At 46.4% G+C, this 19,636-nt stretch overlaps 1 protein-coding gene across 5 annotated transcripts in view; it reads right to left on the bottom strand.

Moving 5' to 3' along the window:
• Nucleotides 1–19,118, bottom strand: part of LOC126541599 (protein polybromo-1-like) — a 75,167-nt gene extending 56,049 nt beyond the window's left edge. For all 5 annotated transcript variants that reach the window (XM_055076780.1, XM_050188431.2, XM_050188428.2 and 2 more), the window contains exons 1-7: nucleotides 19,053–19,118; nucleotides 18,701–18,872; nucleotides 17,246–17,377; nucleotides 15,516–15,703; nucleotides 7,295–7,406; nucleotides 7,029–7,199; nucleotides 3,114–3,257 (exon numbers count right to left, since the gene is read on the bottom strand). In XM_055076780.1, coding sequence (XP_054932755.1) covers nucleotides 3,114–3,257; nucleotides 7,029–7,199; nucleotides 7,295–7,406; nucleotides 15,516–15,703; nucleotides 17,246–17,377; nucleotides 18,701–18,850 — 897 coding nt within the window. In that variant the 5' untranslated portion in view covers nucleotides 18,851–18,872; nucleotides 19,053–19,118. The remainder of the gene's footprint in view (nucleotides 1–3,113; nucleotides 3,258–7,028; nucleotides 7,200–7,294; nucleotides 7,407–15,515; nucleotides 15,704–17,245; nucleotides 17,378–18,700; nucleotides 18,873–19,052) is intronic.
• Between the last annotated feature and the right edge of the window lie 518 nt (nucleotides 19,119–19,636).

Raw genomic sequence — 19,636 nt, forward strand, 5'->3', positions numbered from 1 at the left:
CGCAGAGGTCTCGCGCTGTTCCTGTTTTTTCTCTGCCTATGATCAATGGTAGTTCAACACCAACTCCTGTGGGAGTGCGCAGAGTAGCATAGGGTACAGCACCGCTTCGTAGGATTCCTCTCCGAGCTTGCAGACCTCTCGTGCACTTGAATGCTATCAAACATACACCGCAGGTCACATGCAGTCGTTGCAGAAGTGACTGGCTTTATGTCGATCAGGTGTTGCCTGTGGCCCTGTATCAAAGTGGAAGGGTCCCCGAAGCATTTCTGCAGGAGGTTGATGGCATCGGCGTAGCACTCTGAAGTCGCCTGTAGTCCAGCAATCACTGCGGCAGCTTCTCCAGTGAGCAGCTATTTTAAATAGTTGAATTGGTCTATGTTACTGAGCTCCGGATTCTTATGAATAGTAACCGCAAACTGCTCCCAGGAAGGTTGCCAGTTCTTTCTTCTTCCATCAAACTTGGGTAGCTCCAACTTCAGGAGTTTCATTCTTTGAATTCGCGTGGCTGGATCCTCCTGGATCGTTGGTTTGTTTTGGCTGGCACTTTTCGCTTCCGTCTGTTGGGAGCATCGCTTCATCCTATATTTTAGTTTGCCCATATAAGTTGTGATCTTGTCACTGTATTCTAAAATCTTTTCAAATTCACTTTCTGCATCCTGCTCTCTGAGATGAGGCTCAATCGCTGCATCTACATCCTTCAGTTGCTGCTCGGCAAGCTCAAGATGTTTTAGAAGAGCACTCACCTCTTCCAGGTTGACAGCTGAAAGGGTGCCCAGAAGTTTGTCTGCTTCTTTTGCGAAACGTGTGACATGAGCTCGGATGACTTTACATTTTTTCTTCTGTATATCCATCCTCATTGTTCAGTGAAACATTGACAGGTCCATTCGATGGTTCTCTATGGCCTTGTTTAATCTGTTCCCGGGTTTTGGCACCAATATTTTTTTGTCGTAATACTTCATCGTTGTTGTCGTTGATGATCGTTCAAGAAGGCGCTGCTGTTTGATGCATATACTGTCGTTTATTCTTCAAGTTACAGTTGTACAAATAAGAGCACTTCCTTTAACATCTTAAGATCTCGTCAGAGCAGCCGTATAAGGTGCTTGCGCACCAGCTCCTCCGAGTCGTTCTGCCTCTGTCCGTTCTCTCAGCTTCCCACAGCACCGCCTCCCCCACCGAGACGTCCCCCCACGGCAAGCCCAACCAAAGTCATAAATTTGAGGGGACTCTCGGGGTACGAGGAAGCCGTCGGCGGAAGGAAGCGCCATTCCATTCTTACAGCACAGCATCTGGAGTATCTCAATCCACGATACAAACAAATGAAAAAGACACAAGTGAGTACAAATGTCTCAACACTAACCTCAAGTCCTGAGCTTATTGCTTGACAGCAAATGTGATGAGTGACGGCTGGTACAGGGTCAAATGTTTCCGAGCTTATGGGAAATTGATGCAGTATAGTAAGGCACAGGTTGGCAAGAATGGACAACTAGCGGATATTACTCGGTTTTCCAAACTAACATGAGCCAAATATACAATCTTTTAGTATAACGGCTCACTAGGTTACCTTTTTACTAATGGCAATGTAATTGCCATTGTAATGTAATTGCTATTGCCATTGAATATTGCAATGTAATTGCAATATTCCAACATGTTAAAATAAACCAACTTGCTAATAAAAGCATGGGCATATCATTATTCGATATTTGATTCGATATTAAATGTTAAAGGGACACTAAAGGCAAATATTAAGTCCAGCTAAAGTGACAGATTAGTCCTCAAAAATCTCTAAGGCGTCAATATTATCGCGAACAGAGCCTTAATACGTAATCGAGAAATTGAGGTAAATGCAGGACATGATTAGAGACTCCCCCAGGGCATTCAAGTACTTGCCCGATGATGAAAGCCCTCCTCAGTTAAATTCTGTCACTAGCACTCAACCACTCATTGCACAAAACATTCCTTGTATTGTATTACAAGACGAAATAAAATGCTACTTGTCCAGTTCTATTTCACTTTTAGAAAAAAGAACTCATTGAAATAACCCTGACAACGATGCGGGCGGTCGAAAGGTTTCGTTTTCGCTCGACTCCGCACCGCCTATGCTTTCGCGTTTCAATAGTTATCACGTAGTGCTGCGCTGGTTTTGCTGGCTCGCAAAACTCACACAAACTGCAAGTATCAGAGAAATCGACTTCCATGTGATGTCGTGGATGCCCGAACGGTCTACGCCACTTGACCAAAGAGCCGCTGCAGCAGCGAATCCGCCAGTCTGTCTTGGCTCGGTGCCGGCGTCTGTCGGGCGCCGCTTTACTCACCGACGGCAGCAAAGGGGGATGATGGCGTATGCAACGTCACCACTCCCCCAGTTGGGTGGCGGGAGATTTGAATTGCGATAAAGGTCGTTAGACCCTTAAGATGCAATTTTCTCGTAAACTAAGTATTTTCTTCGCATGAAACAAGCGTTTCAAGGTTTCTGGAATGGTATTTAAACAGTTCACGTCGACTTAGCATTTGCCTTTAGTGTCCCTTTAAGTATTCGTATTTGATTCAGATTCAAAAATTTTGATATTCGCACACCCTTACTAAAAAGTAAAAGGTACAGGAGAACATGAGATGGACACGACTGATATTTGCAAGAGGGACCACAACATGCAGCAAATGTAGGCCATAAAGCAAGGACTAGTCTGGATCTGTCACTTTTATGGACACTGTTTCCAGTGAACGCTGACTGGCTATGCCAGAGGACAGGATACTGGCCTTGCTCCACTGAGATGTCGTGCCATATGCAATGTCACGCAGAGGTGAAATAACCCCAAATACTATCACTGATAACACAGCCCCTGTATTTAACTAGGGCCTTTCAGCACAACAATATTGTTGCCTGTTCATTAACAATGCGCAGCTAGATTACGTGACTATTTGGACAACATAGAAAAGGAACAAGAAAAGACAACTAGGCTGAGGAAACTTAGTTATCTTAGCAAGCAGAAATGTAGATTGTAAACTTACTTTATGGCAGCTATTTGGCAGAAATCTTTACAACTGTTCTCTGCCAGAATTAACTAACTCAAAGTTCCAGGTGATTAATCCAACCAACCAACCAAAGTTAAACTAACCTGGTGATTGTAGACAGAGATGAACAAGTTGGTCAGCAGCTCTTGGACGAGGCCCCGGACATCAGGCACTCCACCGTCTTCCAGCTCCTCACTGCTCAGCTCCATCTTCGTCTGCAGGGCTATCCTCTGCAAGATCAGCGCGTCCTGGGAAGAGAGAAAAAAAAACAAAAAAGAAAGACTCATGAGACTGATGCGACTGCACACACAGGTACGTAAATGTGTCCCACAGTTTAATCAATAGCTGCTAAAGACAGCAACCATACATCTCTATACAACAGTGTCAACGAAAGACAGAAACTACCAGTGTAAAAGCCCAGTAGCAAATGAAGCAATAGTCTGAGAGGAATGCATTTTTCAAACCATTTCCTGTGGTGATGAAGAGGAAGAAACAGTAGGGGACACACAATTACCAAGTGAAGAGGCTGAAAATGCATTTTTATACAGTGAAACTTCGTTAATTCAAATTGTAAGGGGCCCGTAAAATTATTTGAATAAAACAGAGTTCTAACTAAAGAGAGAGAGAGAGAGACAGAGAAAGAGATAACCTTATTAAAAACGAAAAAGTCAACACAGGGAGCCGGGGCTTCCGTGTCGGGGTTGCCATGCCAGGGAGGGGCCCTCAGTCTAGGGTTCCTGCAGCCTTGGCCGTCTCGCTGACCTGCTGCACCAGCTCTTGCTTGTCACACGGGTCCAAGATGGACAGCACGGCTTCTCACTTTAGGACGGAGGGGTCAGGGATGGGGGAATGTTAGGTGTGTTGGAAGGTGCCCATGTCATGTGCCGTAACAATATGTGCTTCCCACAGTGAAGGCAGTGACGAGAGTAAAGCGTGGGGTACACGAGGTGTAGTTTACTGAGGTGCTGGTACATGTTCACCTGGAGATGGCATCGGCCACGGCGTCCTCTCTCCCGAGCATGTCATGCAGAGGAGGGTACATGCGTCTGCCAAGTCTGTAGTGTTGCAGTATTGCATTGTATCATAGTGGGAGCGGATCATGGTTGAGTCGGCTGCGCCATGTGTGCTCTTGTTACTGCTGAGGGACTTGTGTTCCGGAATCCAGATCACGTCTACCCTGAATGGGAGTTCTCACATGAGAGAGTAGTTGATGTGCATGCACGGATACGCGTACCCTTGCAAAGTTCCTACACGCCGTTTGGGAGACTATCGTTATGTCTTCAACTTTCGGTGCAGAGACTATGACCAGGATGATGGCTGTCCTCTCCACTTCGAGTCAACCACACTGACCACGACGACGTTTCTTACTGGGTAAGGGGAGGTGTCCGTGTACAATGTTGATTCGTCACGCTCATATTGTCGCTTAAGAACCTGCGCTCATGCCTGACAACGGGCTCTGTGATTTTCGAGGTGCATGTTGCGTGGTATAGGAGCCATGCATATGTATTTGTGGGTGTGTGTTGGCAGTGCGAGTGTCGTTTCGTGTCCCTGTTTATGTGCGGGTTATCCCAGGCATGTCAGGATGGCTCTGCATGCAGGGATGAGCGCCAGCCTCTGTTGCCGACTGACAAGGTGCGCTTCGACTATTTCTCGGGCAGTGTTGCACATGCCCAGTACCATGGGTTTGCTCATAAACGTGCCGAGTGGGACTCCCAGTGCTTGCTCGTTCACTTGTCATAGGAGTACATCGAGTCTGTTATAGTCCTCGTCTCTTCGGGGGAATGTATGGTGCTGAATAGGCCACACAGCTGATCACCAGGGCCTGCACCAGCGTCATCACGTCCGCCTCCTTGAGTCCGTGATGTCGGGATGTGTCGCGATCTATATTCGCGAGACTTGTGAGATGCCGTTCTGTAGACAGTTTTCCTGAAGGTAGAGGTGCAGTATCCTTAGAGTCTTTACCGACTGGATTTCGGCTCCGTTTAGGTGTAGCTTGATCGCTGGTTGCAGGGCTCGTGGTTTGCACATGTGCTGCACAGTTTCATGCGTATTCACGGGCAACATCCGCGGCCCTCAAAAGGGCGTCCGGCTGGTGGCCCAGCAACCCTCCGGTAGTCCAAATCATGACGTCATCCACGTATGTTATGTGTTGAATTCTTTCTATGTTACTGAGCCTGGCATGCATATGTTACCCGCCCTTACCACTGGCTACTGCTGCTCACCATGCATTATTGCATAACAACATGACAGCACCCAGTCCACATGGTTTAGATCCAAATTCACTCTCACTGCGTGCGCCCAGTCATAACAGCAAGAAATATACAGTAGACTCCCTTTACGACAAACTCGAAGGGACCATGAAAATTTGTTTGTCTTGTCAGAAGTTCATATCGTCAGAAGAATAATTGGCAACATGACCAGGTGCATCCAACTATCTTGCTTCAAAATGGTAAATAAGTAGACTTAAAACGGGGAAAAAATGACATACAAATAACTTATTTAGCAGAGCTTAATAGAAAACTGTTTTCAAGTGGTCCTCCAGCTTGGTTTCATCCAGTCCGTATGGACGTTTGGCAGTTCTGTGCAAATCGGCGAGCAGCCACAAACGATGCCATCTCACATCTCACAAAAATCCTTCTGTACCTTCGTGCTGCTGGAAAAAGTTCACTAGGAAGTTAAAGCAGGCATCTGCCGCCTCACAGGTCATCGGTGCAGGCTACGGGCTAGCAAAAGTATGAAGGAGCGCACTGAACGCGCAGCAAAGCACTGCAACCTAGATGAAAGTCTAGGTGACGTTGAGCAAAGTGGGAAAGGAGAAACGAGGCAAAGCATTGCGGAGGAGGAAGGCAGGCGGAGGCGCACTGGGTCGACTTCCTCTGGCAGCTGCTACAGGTTCCGTTTGCGATACAGGCGTACCGGGTTCATTTTGTGATAATATCGTCCTCACACGCCATACACTGCATGTGCAAGTGAAAGCATGCAATGGTAACCGATGATGGCGGATTAATCTCGCGTGCGCAAAGGCGGAGGGGGGGTCTTCCATCGCACGCACGGGCTTTATCTTGAATGCAACCTGCTTTGGGGGCACAGTCTACGTGGGCCAATGGCTTGCAGCTTTGCGTGTGCTGTGTTCTCACTGCTAAGTTTGCGTTGAAGCCATAGACAGCGCGAAAGTCACTTTGCTTGCTGCTGCTGCCACGATTCCTCATGCCAGCATTTTGACAGCAAGTGTCGGCGGTCATCAAGTATGATGCGTTCATGCCTGCTGTGTGCGCTGACACCATGTTTGCTAATTTAGTTCGTAAGTGATTGTTTACAAGGGGGCGTTCTACTCCGGCGGCTGCTGCGTATGGTGTGGCCACATGAGCCCAGTCTTGAATACGATCTGTGATGCGGACAGTCTAGGCACACTGAGGGCTGAAAGCTGCGTATGCACTATAGCACTCATATACTTGCACGTCACCCACGTTCACGAAGTGAAACCCCACTGCCTCTTTTTGTTTCCTCCTCTTGTTTTTGCCTCTGTCCACGGGCCATGTGTGCATCGAGGCACCCTAGCCTCTGGGATTGGTAGCGGTGGCGGTCACTCAGAATGTTCATCTTAACCGAAGAGCACGTCTGAGGCGGTTCGTCTTAAGTGAATTTTTTTTATTGAGTCTATGGAAAACCAAACATATGTTCCCTTGTTGTTCGTTATATGCAAGAATTCGGCTTAACTGAGTTCGTCTTAATGAGAATTCACTGTAAAAGGTAAAATCAGCCAATAAGCCATTGTATAGTCTCGTTTCATGCAGAGGACAAAGTATTAGCAACATTTGGCCGTTGTTATTGAAACTTACTGTTTTGCCACTGTCTGTTTTACTATACTGAATGGCTTGCCCGACTAGTTAATACCACAACAAGGCAAGTTCTCACCACTTGTATTTTAGCCAGTTCTAGTAATGGAAGTTCCTGTACAGTAAAAGTGGCATGAAAATGCACACAGCAGAGAGAAAAAAATAAAGAACAAGACAGATCACCTTGTAGATCTGCGAGTCTGGCTCGTTGTACTTGCACGCATTGTCAAAGAGCAGCACAAAATCGGCCAGGAGATCATCCATGGACTCGTACTGGTTGTACTTAAGGAGGCGAGCGGCTATCCTCTCCATGTCAATTGGCTTCTTGATCACCTCGTAGTAATCCGGATACTCCTGCAGGTGAGCAAGAGAGGAAGCTTTTAAGAAGAAACTGCATACACTGACAGACGTAGCATCGAGTTGAGAAAAGTAAGAGAGATGCCACATACCGACCGAGAGGGCAGCTTCATAAAAATTGTTGATAACTTGCGGCCCTTGGCATCTGTATAGTCCTTAATGGTATCATAAAGCACACGAAGCTTGTGGTTGCGGCTCTTGTTCCTGCAGTGACCATGCGTGTGGGGGAGAGTGAGGTTGATGAAAGTACAATAGCACTGCTGCGAAGCACCGATTATGAATTCCAAGCTACAACAGATCACACATTTTTGCTTGATTTATCACAAGTTCAATTTATCCGAAGTTGAAAGGAGTACCGCTCAATCCAAGTTACAAGTTGTGCATATGAATATGTACATGCAACTTATTTCAAGTGGACACACATACAGTAATCCCTCGTTATAATGAAGTCAGCGAGACGGCGAAAAAATTTGTTATAAGAGGTAATTCGATATAAGCGACCGCTCGAGAAAAGCTAAAGCAGTCGAGCTTTAATTGCGCCACAACTGCGAGGAAGTCAACATACAATGCATTTAGTGAAACAAAACTTTATTCAGGTGCAAAAAAGGCAGTGAGCTTTGGCTGTTTTAAGTTCTTACCGGGCACGAGCAACCCCTGCTCCAATTTGACAGAGCATTGAACGAGGCTGTGGTTGCCACCCATGCATTCAACCTTACTTCGCAGCAGGCGTAGATACTCCCATGTCTGCACCATAGTTGGCACTTCATGTGGCTCTTTGTCCGCCGGCTCTTCGTCCTCATCAAGACCACCAACAGTGTCAATCGGTATCTCCGCATCCGTCGCTGGGGCAACCATGGGAGCAGCAGCGTTAGCCAACGTGAGTGTCTCGAAGTCGCCTTCAACCTCTTGACCAGCAATTTTATGAACAGCCTTGTACAGATTGCTGCAAGTCTGGTCATCGTCAGGCTGGTCATTGTCAGGGTCGCTGACGACAGCGTAGGAAAAGCCGGCGTGCACAAAGCAGTTGGCGACCTTCAAGGGTGCGAGTTCTTTCCATGAAAAGTTCAGCAAATGGATCGCACCAAGCAAATCAATGTTGTACCTCTTGCTGGCGTCACACGCTGTGAGTATGTGCTGCAATAGAGCCTTGTGGTACAGCTGCCTGGTGATCTCAATGACGCCTTGATCCATCGGTTGCAGTACCACGGTTATGTTTGCAGGCAAAAATGCTGCCGCGATTGCCTTGAAGTTGTCATCTTCCTGTGGCTCGGACAATTGTCAATTATGAAAAGCACTTGCCGATTCTTTGCATCGAACTGTCTATCCAGAAGGCACATATAGTCTTCAAGAACAGCAGCAGTCATCCATGCTCGCTTGTTACTTCTGTAGATGCATTCCTTAGGAATAGTTGCGTTTCGGAAGCACCGCAGCTTCTCCACCTTCCCCAGTATCAACAAGAGAAGCTTGTCCTCGCCTGTTGCATTGGCACCAGACAGCACTGTGACACGCTCCTAGCTTAGTTTTCCTCCGAATGAGGATCTGGCAGTGGTAGTGAACATGCAATTTGGTAGCATCTTGTAGAAAAATGCAGCCTCATCTAGGTTGTAGATGTCTTTGCCTTCATACTTTTCAAGTAGAGGTTGGAGCCGATGTTGGCGCCATACGTCTACATTGTCATGGTTCACAGCTGCACTTTTGTCAACGATCAACTTCAAGGTCTCGCAGTGTCGTTTTTTGAACCACTCAAGCCAGCCACTACAGTGAAACCTCGTTAAACCGTAGTTGGCCTGAGCTCGGAAAAAGTATGTACTAAACGGTTGCACTGTTTAACCGAATTAGCATGAGATCGCCCACTTACCTGTCAAAAACAGAACTCAGAGAGAGTGCGATGAAAGGTGAAAAAAACATGCAGTATTTATTCACTTCACGCGACAAAAGTGTTATTTTCGTTTGATGCCACGGCGGCCTAGCACAACGACAGCGGCTTCAAACTTACTGAAGCTGCGTGCCAGCTTTTCAAAAAGTCAGCCCCTTCTTCTCGGCAAACACTGGCATGGCAGATTATTCGTTGGCGTTACGTATTCTCCGCGCACACGCGCAGTAGTGCTGCAGAAGTCCCAGGGCGCCTTTTTCATTGCCAGGTGCTGTTCTCGTCGCGACGATTGCATTCATGAGGCTGACGTAACGCACAGCTTCTGCCGCTGTTGGGCCTAAATCGCCCGTGCTGTCGCTTTCTGCGCCGTCCTCATCACTGTCGCTAGTCGACACTTCAGCAACAACAGAGGCAATGATGGCGAAAAGTCGAACCTCGTAGCCGACATCTCTTCGCAGTCGCAGCAGTGCTACCGAGCAACTTCTTCGCATTCCAAATGCCACACACCATAGTCAACAGCAGATCTCTGTCGCATGCCAGCGCCGATTTCTCCGTGTCACGTTCGATAGCACAGACGATGTCTAATTTTTCTTCTATGCTGAGCACTCGGAGTCTTTCTTTTAACCAAGTTCCGGCATGACGCGAGTCCTCGCTTGCACGATGCCACAATGCTCTCTGGCATCTCTCTTGCGCGGCGCCAAAATGATGTTGATGTTGCTTCACGCGCAAACGCGCCGGGTGCTTGGAGGCCGTTCCGATCTCTGAGGCTTGTTGTTCTGCCGGGCCGCTCGATGGAGATGACGCATCGCCGTGTTTGGGCGACGAAAAGTGGAAACGCTACGTTTTAACCGATGCGTACAAAACACATTATGTTCAATGGCCGCTGAGTCGGGGATTTGACTTTACTACTTTTAAAACAAAACTACCGTTTAAGCGGGTACGGTTTAACGAGGTTTTACTGTACTACACTTGAAAACTTTAGGGCACATTTGGATGGCGAGAGCTTCGGCTTTTGCAGTCGATCCATGACAGGTCCATGTAGGGGAGATTTACACTCCTGCCATTCTTCAGCCACTGTAGAAGTGCACCTTTCACTTCGGGGTACTTCGAATCGCGATTCTTTTTCTCTTCGCTGAGAAGCTCTTTTCAAAGCCATCCAGCACAGCTTCCTTCTTTTTCAATACAGTTGATAAAGTAGACGGCAGTATGCCGAATTCCTTCACGATGTCAGTTTCCTGTTGGCCACGTTTTTCCACTTCTTTTATCAGCAGAACTTCGTGCTCCAAAGTCAGACACTTTCACCGGCAGACCGATGGAGCCATTTATCTTCGTAGACCACCAAAAGCACATACGAGGCACGCCAAACGAAGCACTTCGAATAACACACAATCATATAGCCTACAGCATGGATCCAAACGCATGTGACGTCGGTGCCAAAGTGACTGAGCGTGGTGGGCAATGCAGGAGGCAGAAGCTTCAAAATGTCATCAGGCCATCTCAATTTCCTCGTCAGTGCGCGCTGATGATGGTGACGGTTGCAATGGCGGACTTGGCATCAGCTTCGCAGTACTAGTGTAAGAAAGGCGATCGGAGTTGTGGAAACCAAGAAGCAGGAACCATGGAAGGGCACCCTCTGGTGGAAAATTGTGCTTGGGAGAGCAGGCCGGAAAAAGGCAATTTTGGAGGAGCAGCGATGTCGAAACTGGCAGCAAGGAGGCGAGGAGTTGACATGAAGGCGAGTGAGAGGAGCGACTGGCGTCGAAACGGCTTGCAGACTGGAAAGTGAATGAGGAGGGGAAAGCAGCGGCCGCTTTTATAGGGGGGAGAGGAGGGGGACAGGAGGTCACGGGATACAAGAGTATCGCGCTGGAAAGCGCCACAAATGCCTTCGCTCGAGTCTGAGGCCGTGCTTGTTCTGCTTAAAAAATTATTAGCCGCTCATTGTGAGTATGCAGCACGATCGTGAAAACTGAACTGTTTTGCAGTAGGGGCTTTGCGTGATCACTAGGCAATTTCTTCCAGAGGTGTGAAGCAGTGAAGCTTGCAAAACGACAGTTTTTTGGCGCACCATTGTCGACAACACTGTGCTAATTCTAGGGTTCGAGTGTTGGTATTCGTGCACCGTTGCATCCGTACCATTTACAAATGTGTTGGAAGAAAATTTAATGACCCTACCATGAATCTAAACTGTCCAATGGCGCGAATCAAGCATGACCAGCTCGAAAAAATTGCCGGGGAAACACCAGCTTGTGTTGACCCGCCACGCTGACAGCCTGACTTGCCGCTGGTGACGCTAGAATTTTTCGTGTTTTCAGCAAGTTATCGGTCAATTTGCACCGTCAAAAGTGCGAGGAAGCTAGGGGCGGTGTTTTATTGTGATGCAGGCCGATAATGGCGAGCGGCAAGCAAATTTCTAGACCGTCTTCCCGATTTGTTAACGTACATTCTCGCGTCAAACATGGTGGCACTTATAATCGGAGGGATACGTCTTTTGTGCTTTTCGGTACATTTCAGTGCCAGAAGTGCTCTTTAGAGCGTTAAAATTTTGCTCATTGAGTGCAGCCCATGGAATGCTACGGCGCAAGCCTGCCCGTGGTCTTTTGGCCACTTTTTGGCATCCATGAGACCACGGCTTTCTGGCATTACAAAGTGTCAGAAAAACTTTATTTTCACGTGGATTCTATCCCGGGGGATACCAGCGATGTGACTGCGACCGAGATTAACGATTCAGGCGCGCTGCACCATGGAATTTGACAGCTTCCGTTCGCTCCGCAGTAAACAGCTGGGAGCACTCGGCACTCGCTTGGTACCCGTTACTAAGCAGTCATCAGTAGTGGGTTTGGTACTTTTGTGACCTGTTCTGTGCCTGCTTGAGACTAATTCGTCGGTGGTATTAATTTGACGCTGCATGCCATTTCGCTCTAAGTGGGTGAAGCTTTTCGTGCGTCTTGAGTAATGCGGCTTAAAATGCGTGCGTTTGGGTTGGGACTGGAAGTAATTTCAAATAAAGCGATATTTCGAGTTAAGTGATTTTATTATAACGAGGGATTACTGTATGTTAACAGTTATACTAACTGACATACAGTCTTGTCACTGCCTATGTCTGGCTGGTTTTGGTGATACAATTTTGTACTACTGAATGAATATGCAATATAACCTCTGTTTAAAGGAACACTATACTAATATTTTGGGACTGATTCAGCTTAGTTTTAACACAAGGGCCTTGTCAATTTTTGACTTATCCAGGTCTACCTAATGAGTCACATTAAGCACCTTTTTTGTCCAGCCTATCTGCGGCCACACCACGAAAATGAAAATGTGCTCCTGTAGAATCTAAACCAATAGAAAAACAAGCCACCAGTACGCAAAGTTCTCCATTGTCATTTGATGGTGCCATGAGTGGTAGTCGCATCGCATTACGCATTCCAACACAAGGGAACAGAAATATTGAAGTTGTGGAATGGCATTGGAATGCTGGAGATAACATGCACGTGACATCTTGTCATTTTTGCATTGAATCCTTGGACTTGCCAATGTTCTACCACATACAGCAAACCTTTCCATATATGCTGACGACATACGCATATAGGCCTCGGCAGTTACACATCTCCAGGTGCGTGCACGGCTCCAAAAAGCAGTGACCCCAAAATCATCATACCTGCATGCTCAAGGCCTAAGCATTTCGACCGAGAAGTGCGCCTTAGTCGTTTTTACCCACAAGTCCATGACCCGGTACCCCATTTCCATTGACCACCGAACAATTACATAAACAAAATCTCACCGATTCCTAGGCGTTATTATCGACAGAGACCTTTCATGGAGCCCCCACATCTCATACTTGAAGAAGAGGCTTACTTCTATCGGCCATATACTAAGGTTTCTTGCCGGTAAAACGTGGGGCACATCCGTGGCATCTATGCTTCAACTATACAGGACACTCTTCCTAGAATACTTGCGATATAGCACACCAGTGCTGTCCAATGCTAACAAAACTAACATCCATGTCCTACAGAGCATTCAAGGCCAAGCCCTTTGAACATGTATGGGGCTACCTCGAAGTGCTTCAACTGTAGCAACAAGTGCCACCGCGAGAGACGACCCTATAATGACCTATATAGCTATCAACGCACTCCGGGCACATGTTCCCCATATATCCAGAGTTCCTGACCGCCATCTCGCTCGCTTGCCTGAGAAAAGACCTGAGGCAGCGTTCTCCAGATCAGTTGTGGCTAACTGGTACTCTTTGTCATTGAGGCACTCACCCGCAACAAGAACGCCATCCCCTCTGTGGTGCTTGAAAAAGCCTCCTGTGTACCTTGCTATTCCAGGAATAATGAAGAAAGCTAGCCTGACCATCACGGCTCTCAAGCAAATCACATTGGAACTTTTGCATTGTTCATACACTAACCGAATCCATGTTTACAAGGACGGTTCCGTCTTGGAAAATTCGACGGGCGCCACTGTTATACCATCTCAATAGGTCGTCATCCAGTTCAAGACTTCACACGTAACGACATCTACCGGTTCCAAAGTGGCCGGTCTTCGCGCTGCTGTCGAATACATTGAAAAAGAACCTCCCAACAAATGGGCACTATTTTGTGATTCGAAAGCAGCCCTCAAGAGCTTGCGAGGTTTACGACGTGGCAATTATGAACAGCTGGTGTCTAAAATCAACAAAACTTGCCATTGCGCTTCTGAACGAGGACATGATATCATCTTTCAGTGGCTGCCGGGACATTGTGGCATCGTTGGTAATCACCTCGCCAATGAGGCTGCCCGACGTGCCGAGGATGGCGCACCGACACTCCTTATACCTTTATCGAGAGTAGAGGCTGCAAGAGAGCTTCGCAGTCTCGCTTGTACCATCACGCTAAGTTACTGGCAGACACCACAGAACTCTAAGTGTTGTTTATACAGCCTCAACCCATCATTGAAACTTAAATTACCAGCAAACCTTTCACGACGTGACGCAACACTGCTGTGTCGGCTGTGGGTAGGAGTAGCATTTACCAAAACAGCTATCGTATTGGAATGGCGGACTCACCAATGTGCACTAAGTGCAAGTGTGAAGAGACCATCAGTCATCTTCTGTGCCACTGTTCTCGCTTTGATAACCAACGTCAGACTCTCCAGTGTGCCTTGAATAGACTGGATGACAGGCCATTTACAGAAGCAAAGATCTTGGGAGCCTGGCCTCACAGTTCATTAGCCCAGAAAGCAGTTCGAGCGCTTCTTCACTACCTGAAGGCAGCAGACTTGCGTGCCCGACTATAGACGTCCTACACCTAATTTGGTGCATGTGAAAGTGCGGTATAGACTCATGTTTTCTCTCTCTCTCTCTCTTTCGCTCCCCATTCCCCTCCCCACATGTAGGGTAGCAAACTGGACTCAGTCTGGTTAACCTCCCGGCCTTTCCTTCTTCCCTTCTCTCTCTCTCTCTTTTACATCGATAGAAAGGGGATCCACCAGTGGATGCTCAAAGAGAGGACAGCGGAAGGCTATCTGTGAAAGCCATCATGACAGGATGCCCCAAATTATGCGTTCGAGGGCCCCTTACCGACTTTATGGCCGAAGAGTAAGTACACATTGCACACTCGTTTATAAAGATTCTGGAATCTTCAATGCACTCCATGCTTCAGCGTATGGCGAGCTGCAAAGCCGGCTTCGTTGGTACCGCAACTTTGTGATAATGCAAGTTGCGTGCCTTCTTCTGTTGTTACATTCCGACTCTGAGAATTATTTTGATGGGTTCTGGCTAAATTAGGAGGCATGCCCTCAAATAAAGCTCAATTATAGTGCATCGTGATTTTATTTTTTCTTGTCTTCTTTTTTCTGAGGTGAAAATTTTATGGCTGCTATCTTGAATTTTGAGGCAGTCCACCAAAAAAGTGCCCTCTCCCCAATATACCCAATATTATATCCAATTCTAATGTCGAAGACAGCTACTCCATTAATTTAACAGCTGTGTGTGCAGCGAAAATCTTGGCAGGATATCTTTCTTACTATTGTCTACCCTGTCCTCACAGCGCTCAATCATTCGACCAACTATGACGGCATGCAGAGAAAAACATTTTCTGAGATTTGATGTGCTAAACCCATGTTCACATTATGAGGCACACTGTAGTAGAGGACTACAGCCTAATGTTGAATACCTGTGGTTCTTTAACATGCACCTAATCTAAGTACACGAGTGGTTTTGCGTCCTCCCCCCCCCCCCCCCCCCCCCCCCCCTGAAATGCAGCCACCACGGCTCACATCGAACCTCTGACCTTCGGCTCAAGAACACAATGCCATCGTCACTGGGCTACCGTGACAGGTTGCATGCAGAGAATGATGAGCTTTCAACAGAAGCTAGAAAAAGGCTGGCATGAAGAAGAAAAAGAAGACAGAGGTCAGAACAAGTACAGGCCAGAAAGTCAAGAAAGCAGAACCAGCCTAACCGTCTTGGTCGTGGCATGCTGCGAGGTGGCAGCGAGTCATACAAGGAACCCAGCTCGCGGATTTTGTCAAGGAGAGCGCGTTCCAGAGTGTCAGCATCGCGGTAGATCTGGGAGCCTTCTTCATTGTACATCCGGCAGTTGGAGAACATCAGCTTCACGTCAGAAACCATGGCATCCTCAGATGAATACTGCACCATGACAACATGAAGCAGCACACATTGTAGCAACACCGAAGGTGAAGCATTAAACTGGACAGGAATGCTTCTCTATGTACCATTGGCACTCCCTTAACAGTTCAGAAGCAGGGAACGCTAGATAACTTACTACAGCCTATGCTCAACGGACCTGCGTACAACAGACTTTCGGATATAACGGACCATATTTCAACCTTAGTTTGCTCTTCCTATTTTATTAAAGCAACGAAGTTCACTTTTAACGGACCACGCTACTACAGATTATCGGCTACAGCGGACGAAATTAGCGGCAATTTTTGTCAAAATCGGCCGTATAATATGGACTTTTGCCATGTCGACACGGGCTGACAGTTGACTTGAGAGAGTCAGCTGACGACCACGGCTCAATATTGCGCACGAGGGAGGAAGGTGGGGTGGAAGCATGCCGTTTTCTTCTGCGCGCGAGGCACAAGGGGGGGGGGGGGGGAAGAGGGGTTATAATCAGGCAGCTGCTGCTTACGGCGCGGGCGCTGCATCTTGAAAGCGATCTGCGATGTGGAGAAAGTGCACCCGGTGCCGGTAGCGTCGTATTCGCTGTGCTTTTGACATTTAGTTCGCATTGAAGCGAGAGACAGCACGAAAGTCAATTTGCTTGCTGCTGCTAGTGCACTACCTCACTCCAACGATTTGACAATAACTTTCTGCGCTCATTCAGCGAGATGTATACATGCTTACCTACGTGCGTATGACACTGTGCTTCTTAATTTAGTTAGTAAGCGAATGTTTACAAATTTACACAGCCGATAAAGCTACTATCCTTACTTCGCATAGCTGTCTACTAATTTGCTATCGCAATCGATGCTTCGCCTCTCGGGTGAAAATGCGACCTTTTAGTTTTTTTTTTTTTTTTTTTTTTTTTGACATTCTGTACTCACTTCTTGCAATAATGTTGTTACACTTCGTGACCAGAGTTTCAAAAGCGAGGCGTTTTGGATATTACGAACTTCGGATAAAACGGACACTTTTTGTCAAGTTATCAGGGTCTGTTGTAATGACAGTCTACTGTATTAACTGACAGTACAGCCAACATAAAACTGGGTACTTCACTCTGGCCCAAGAATCCCAAAGTAAAAGTTTAATGAACAGTTGTAATCTCGGATCCTGTGTTAAGCAATAGAAGCCTACAAGAGTTGCTGAGTAGAAATTTTTTTGTATGATGCCTTTCTCTTATAATAATCAATTACTAACTACAGCAGTGCCTAGCCTAACTGAACTAACTAACATTAGCAACTATCATTGCCACATTCTGTAATTTCCAAGAGAAAGCGGCACTCTTAGGTATCTATCATTTTCTACCGCATATGTCCCTGCCTTTGGCTATTCTATCGATGCACTAATTCGTGACCGAAATTTACTAGGCCAACATGGCCCATTGTGCGTGCTAAATAGCATCGAATACATCACATCATGATACAGGAGAAAAATGCGTTTGGTACAAGTGAAAACAGGGTCATTCAGAGTGAATTGCTATAGTGACAGATGAAAGATCACACATACTTTGTTGTTCTTGACATTCTCATGAATTGTCTTCATGTCGATGGGGTTTGTAATGACCTCATAGTAGTCAGGGTAGTCCTTACGTGAGGGCTTCTCCATGAAGATGGAAATTAGCGGACGACCCACTTCATCCTGCAAGACACAAGCCCACAACTCTCAAGAGAGTGTTTTCTATACCTACTGTTGTCCTTCCAGCCAGAAATGGATATTCATAAAATTGTGAATAAAACTTCAGAACACTGGCACACTGAGAAAGTGCAATGGTGAACAACTGTGGGGAGCAAAGTCTTCTAGCAAAGTATGATGTTGGGCTGCTTGGTGCAATGCTGTAAACCTTGGTGCTGCAAAAGGTAACTGGAGGAAAAAAGTATTTTCTTTTTTCCATTCACCTTTTGCCCCACAAACATTAACAAAGGGGTGGGCTAGTCGATTGTGTGTTTCACATGAGCTGAGCTGGCCCTAGATGCAATCCTATCGACACAAGCTTTGCTCAAGTACAGGTCCTCCCAGCACAATCATGCATGCTTTTTATCATATCAGATGAGCTGAGATGAGAACTGTACAGGTCACCACTACCACTATCAGTATCGGTCACCACTACCAACTTAGTGTATTTAATGTGGCATACCACACGATAACGAAATACCAGTGAGAGGTATAGTACACAAAAGAAGAGAATAAACAAAGACAGATAAACATATAGATGAATATAAGGTACACTGAACAAAGAAGTGCTTCATAACGTTATGCAATGAACTAAACAAGCCATCTGCAGCCACAGTGTTGAAACTATAAAATGAGGATATTGCAGTGAGGAAGACAAATAAAATAAAATAAACTAAGTAATTCACTGGTAAAGCGCTGAACCACAACAATATAAATCTAAGGTGGAAGATAATGGTATACAATTCATTCCAATGATGTCGTATTGACGAGATCTGTGCACGGGTTGCATATACAAGACTGAGCCTGGCCTGGGCCCGTTGCTTGCGTCAAAAATCTGGCCCAGCCAGACACAGTCAGGGCTTTGCTGCAGTGACAATTCAGATTGAATTACCATATCTAATTAAGGGCTCATTTAATATACAAAGCCTGTTATATATTAACAACACACACACGTTACAAGTCATCACGCAAAAATAAGTTGTCCAGTGACTCGAACTTCAAACAAGTATTTCAAACTCTTCAAGCGAATTCTGCATGTCCACTTGAGGACCACTCTGCCTAGTGTCCACATACTGGGCTCGAGTTTGGGCCCCACACGTGGCCCGAACCACTAGACATAAGGATACAGTGGCCCGAGGTCAGCCTGAGCCCGAGTCAAGATGACATCATGCTGCCCAAGCCCAGTTTGCAGGCCAGGTCAGGTACGAGCTCTTAAGTCACCCTGAGTCCATGCAGATCTTTAGTACGAACATTCACCATGCATTCAGCATAAGGAAAGAGAGAGCTTACAGTGTAGTTGAGCAGGGTTCGGATAAGAACCTTAAGCCGCTTCTTTAGTGTGGACTCTGTGGATCCAGGAGGCCGGCCTTTTAAAGGTGTAGTGCATGGCGGGGGTCGCAACCTTCTTCGACTTGCGACGAGCTTTCTCACTGTCGGCATCACCACCCTCACTGTCCGAGTCCTGCAGACCAGGGGGAGGGGATAAAAAAAAAATCAGAAAGTAACTTGCAACTCCTATGGCCTTTTTTCAAGCATGGAACTTTCATTGTAACATTAAGGTTTTGACAAAATATGAGCCACATAAAATACTTAAGATATTACAGCATTTCTCATCTTTTACAACCTGCATTTTGTTGCTTACCTTCATATGTATGTTGATAAGTTCCCTTGCTTTTGCCTGCATTACTTTCTGCAGCCTGGTGGCATCCTGGAGACATCAAATTTTACAGCACAAAATGTAATAAAAGCTAAACCAGCTTGCACATTTTTATAACTAAAGAACAGTGCAGACAACCTATCAGACGTCCCTGAAGCATACAGCAAACAGCAGACTTTCATTAATTCGACTCTGGTTAACTTGATTTTTCGGTCAATTCAATCCTGACCAAAGGTCCCAGCTGGCACTCATGCATTTCTATTAGCTCAAACTTTCGTTATTTCAATCCTAAAATTGGCCTTTGCCAGACTAATTCAGACGTGCGTTGAACACACGTCATCTCCCATCGAAAACACCTATTTTCATTTGGCCCTAGGAAGATTTTCACGCAATAACCATAGCTCACAATTGTCTGACTACAGTATTTACCCAATTCTAACATAACTTTTTTTTTTTTTGAGCGGGAATAGTGGACCGAAAATTGCCTGCACAGTGCAATTGGATACGAAATCAGAACCGCGTTTGTGAGGTTTGTATACTTTACCACAAAACACAAATGTAATGCGGCA

The sequence above is a fragment of the Dermacentor andersoni genome, chromosome 2 (assembly GCF_023375885.2).
Source record: "Dermacentor andersoni chromosome 2, qqDerAnde1_hic_scaffold, whole genome shotgun sequence".
Taxonomy (NCBI): Eukaryota; Metazoa; Arthropoda; class Arachnida; order Ixodida; family Ixodidae; genus Dermacentor; species Dermacentor andersoni.